The sequence below is a fragment of the Mandrillus leucophaeus genome, unplaced genomic scaffold, assembly GCF_000951045.1.
Source record: "Mandrillus leucophaeus isolate KB7577 unplaced genomic scaffold, Mleu.le_1.0 Scaffold452, whole genome shotgun sequence".
Lineage (NCBI taxonomy): Eukaryota > Metazoa > Chordata > Mammalia > Primates > Cercopithecidae > Mandrillus > Mandrillus leucophaeus.
This window is the reverse complement of record NW_012104832.1, coordinates 580,576-585,122: the sequence shown is the minus strand read 5'-3', so window position 1 is coordinate 585,122 and position 4,547 is coordinate 580,576. Positions and strand designations below refer to the sequence as shown.

Genomic DNA, 4,547 nt, shown 5'->3' with positions numbered 1-4,547 from the left:
TTTTTTGAGACGGGGTCTCACTCTGTCACCTAGACTAGAGTACAGTGGTGTGATCACAGTTCACTGCAGCCTTGACCTCCCGGGCTCAAGCAATTCCCCCACATCAGCCTCCTGAGTAGCTCGGACCACTGGCGCACACCACCATGCCCTGCTAATTTTTGTATTTTCTGTAGAGATGGGGTTTTAACATGTTGTCCCAGTTGGTCTCCAACTCCTGAGCTCAAGCTATCTGCCTGCCTTGGCCTCCCAAAGTGTTGGGATTATAGGTGTGAGCCACCACACCTGGCCAATAGTATGATTATTAATTAACTTTGTTGGCTGTTGCTGTGGTTGAATGTGTCCCCCAATTAAGTATGTGTTGGAAACTTAATCTCCAATGCAACAGTGTTAACAGGTGGGACCCCTGAGGGGTGATTAGGCCATAAGGACTCCGCCCATATGAATAGATTAAAGGATATTTTAAAAGGGCTTGAGGCTGCAAATTTGTTATCTTGCTCTCTAGTCTTCCACCATGGAATGAGGCAACAAGAGGGCCCTCGTGAGATGCCAGCACCTTCATATTGGACTTCCCAGCTTCCAGAAACATGAGAAGTAAGTTTCCTTTCTTTACAATTACCTAGTCTTGGTATTCTGCTATAGCAACACAAAACGGTTTGAGACAGTTGACTCAAACATTAGTAATTCTAACTGTACATTTGAGAATATGAAACAATACATAAATCCGGCTTAAGCAAAAAGTAATATGACATTTAAGTCTTAGACTACCCATCACTACAGCTGAAATACCTGTACAGCATGTCGGTCTGAACCACTGTAGACAGAGATCTGTGGCTGCTGCATTCGAGAGGAGGAAGTGGTGATGGTGGTGGTGGTGGTACTGCTGGTTGTTGTTGACACAGAAGATGTTCCCGGGTTTGGTTCACTATCCATAGCTGTACTATGATCCTTAAATCTGGCAGGTCACACAAAGGGTTTGTATTGGTAAAAGCATTATCTTATGAGCTTTAAAGAATATTCATTCCAAAGAAATAATCAGCAGTAACCTAAACTGCTAGGAACGCCCTCATAAAAGAGAGCACAGAGTCCCTGTAAGCACTTAGAAGGGAAAAATACTTCACATATATGGAGCATATTTAATAGTTAATACCGACTACATTTGAATTCAAATGATTCGGAATATGTAACTCAGATAAAGCATAGCCAAAAGTTTATCTTTGCATTACCGAAAGATTTATTTTAAACCAAAACAGGTGATGAGAGAATACTAAACTACTTAGGAAAATAAAAATTTAAGCAGTATCAGAGTATTTTAAAACACTTCTTTACATTCTTTTGATTACACTAATTATAAACTAAAGTCATTCTTACCTATACATTAGAACAGAATGCCTAAGGACTGTTTTAGTTTACCATATATACTTTGCTTAAACTAGCTTAGTTTAGTTTACCATATATACTTTGCTTAAAAAATAAGTTCTTTTTAAAAAATGTTAAAAAGTATTTTTTTTAACTCACACTGGCTTTTCCCCAATCAGTCTACAACACTGTCCTTACTACTTCTAATGACTGAGTTATACTTATTAGCAGGTTGCTGTAAGAACACAGAGAAGCAGCTAACAGCAACTTCCCGTATCCTTACAAAATCTTTTTCACAAAGAATTACTCCAGACTTTGAAAACATAAATTGTGTCCCTTCCTCATGAATGGACAGTAAAGTACACTTTTATACCAGACTTTCTGATCTTTTCCCTCCAATATTATAATCTTACTTGTTGTACAAAATTCCACTATATACGGAATCTGTATTTGAATAAATTCAAACATTTTAAGTCAATTCTAAGGACCTCCATATTGTTAGAAACTAGAACAGCAGTAGTTTTTGTCGGGTCAGAAATGTACCTCGAAGATGAAAAGCACACAAGATTATACTGGTTTTATCTTCCCTTTTTTTAAGGTCTTTTCTTCTGAGAAACTAAATCCCACCCACCCCACATTAGCAGTACTGACAAGAATGTAACAAGAACACTTTCTATTCCACAAGAAAAAAAATGAATTTGGCACTAATTGGTACACATACACTAGTCTCATAGCGTTGCTTTTTTAAGTACAAATTTTCTTTGTTCTGTATTACGTATGTAAACAGTATTTATATTCTCTGAGGAACCAAATGTAGAAAAAAACGAACAAAAAAAAAAACATTTAATAAGAGGAAAAGTGGGGGCCTTGAGTGGCGGTTTGCACCTGTCATCCTACCACTTTGGGGGAGGATTGCTTGAGCTGAGGAGTTCAAAGCCAGCCTGGGCAACATAGGGAAACTCTTGTCTCTACAAATGAAAAATAAAAAATTAGCCAGGCCTGATGGCACAGGCCTGCGGTCCCAGCAACTTGGGAGGCTAAGGTGGGAAAATCGCTTGAGCCCAGGAGGTCCATGCTGCAGCGAGCTATGATCACGCCACTGCACTCCAGCCTGGGAGACAGAGCGAAAGACGCTGTCACAAATAAAGAAAAAGAAAATAAGAGGAAAAGTGAAAGGAAAACCGTCAGGAAGAAAGCTGACTCCTCACTTACTTTTTGGATTAGTGAATAATTCATACATCTTTATGCTTCTGGTTTGGTTTTTTTTCCCCAAACTGCCTTCCAATCAAATCACAGCATCATATAGTAACTGTTCAACATTATACAGTATTAGTGGTAGATAAGGTAAACTTTTTACCAAACTGCTGCCTGTCATACTACTACCGTATAGTGTACCAGTGACATGCAAAAGGCGAGCTTAAGTTCTGGTCTTTTTAAAGTGTTAATCTGCTCAACCATGCCCTCCAATCCAAACAGTATGGTAAACAGTTCTAACTACGAACCAAAAATGGTCACAGAGAATCCAAATTCTAGGCGTAAGTCTAAACATCGGTGAGTGGAACTGGCCAAACCATCGCACTGCATTTTGAGGCCTGGCACAAAAGAACAATTTTGGAAACTCCACCGTCTAGGCATACTAATAACCGCAAAATACAGCCAGCAGTTCTGGTGCACAAGAGGCCTACCCAGGAAACAGTAAGTTCTGGAGTCGTTAACTAAGCATAACGTCACACCGACACACAAGAATGTGGCCTGCTTGTGAGGCAGCAACGCTGCAGCCAGAGACTCGAGGCAAAGATCTTTCTTTCAGGCTGTTTTCAGCCTCACGAGACTTGCAAGCAGCCCCCGCCGCTCTCAGGCCCACGCTGGGACAACTCCTGCAGGCCTCCGGCACGAGGGTTGTGGACAGCCCCGCGTCTCGGGTTCTCCCGCTGAGGAGGAGTGGGGTGGTGCCGAGGCGGGAAAGAGCGGAAGGCGAAGGAGGCCTGGCAGTGCCCGCCCTGCCCTACGCAGCCTCCGCGGGCCCCTGCGCAGGCAGCCGTAACAAGGCTGCCCGCCGGGCCCACTTGCAGAAATGACAGCGCCTGAGGAGCCCACCCGGGCTCGTTCCCCGGAAAGCCCCAGCTCCCGGAGTCCCAACGGTGACCCTGCGCGCAAGGCCGAGCAGATCCGGGACCTGACGGCGGAAGGGGCGCTCCTGCCTGGAGGGCAACTGAACCCTAGAGTTCGCCTTCGCCCCCCGACACGGGCCTAGCAGGCTCCTCCACGATAAGACGGGTGTCGAGTCTCTCTTTCCCCACACTGCCCGCGAAAGAGCCCTGAGCTTTCCCCTGGGGGAACGTGTCGCTGCCCCAACTCGCCCCCCTAGTTACGACATCAGTCACCATCTAGTCACTCACTCCGCTTCCGCCATCTTCTCTCCTCCATCACTAACACGGGTTGCGCATGCGCCCCCCTGGAGGCGGCGGGCGGGGAGGGGAGGGGCGGGGTCGGCTCAGCCCCAGGAGCCCGAGGTCACGTGGGGTCCTCAGCTTCCAATCGCCCCCGCCCACCTCAGGAATTGCTCTCTCTGGAAAGTGACCAGGTTTCCCCAACTTAGATACTAGTGTCTACTCTCCAACCTCTCGCTTTCTCTCGTCCAAGATCTTCTTCTTTGGGAGGGATCTGTAATAAAGATATAAAAAGTTATCTTAGATTGTTAAATTTAAAATTTAAAGAATACGGGCGCGGTGGCTCACCTGTAATCCCAGCACTTTGGGAGGTTGAGGAGGGTCTCTTGAAGCGAGGAGTTCAAGTTTGAGCCTTGGCAACAAAGTGAGACCCTGACTCTACCAAAAAAAAAAACCCAACAACAACAATAATAATAATAAAAATTTTGAAGAATATCTAAAATATACCAAAGTCTATGCAAACTGCAGAGTGGTTTCAAAGAAAATACCCACGAGGATTGGAGGCTGAGGTCTCAGGGGGAAAGGACATTCAGGGCTGGCTGCAGGGCTTGTTGCCTGGGAGCTTTGGAGTTTGGGGGTCCCAACAAGCGGTGCCTCTCTCCAGCTGAATGATAGTGTTCAGATGCCAGTGAATGAGTGGTTAAGGAATCATCCTGACTACCCTAGGCATATCATTCATGGCTTCAATATGAATTTGCTGAGCGCTTAGTAGGAACTGCAAACTTGAATACCACAAGTGAC

The 4,547-nt window shown here is 44.9% G+C and overlaps 1 protein-coding gene across 3 annotated transcripts in view; it reads right to left on the bottom strand.

The window, feature by feature from the left end:
• The window catches only part of PHC3 (polyhomeotic homolog 3 (Drosophila)), an 86,203-nt gene extending 82,406 nt beyond the window's left edge, over window positions 1–3,797 (bottom strand). The window contains exons 1-2 of one of the 3 annotated variants that reach the window (XM_011994331.1): window positions 3,756–3,797; window positions 787–952 (exon numbers count right to left, since the gene is read on the bottom strand). In XM_011994331.1, coding sequence (XP_011849721.1) covers window positions 787–952; window positions 3,756–3,769 — 180 coding nt within the window. In that variant the 5' untranslated portion in view covers window positions 3,770–3,797. Of the gene's footprint in view, window positions 1–786; window positions 953–3,740 lie in introns of all 3 variants that reach the window. The other 2 variants (XM_011994329.1, XM_011994330.1) reach the window with 2 other exon arrangements.
• Between the last annotated feature and the right edge of the window lie 750 nt (window positions 3,798–4,547).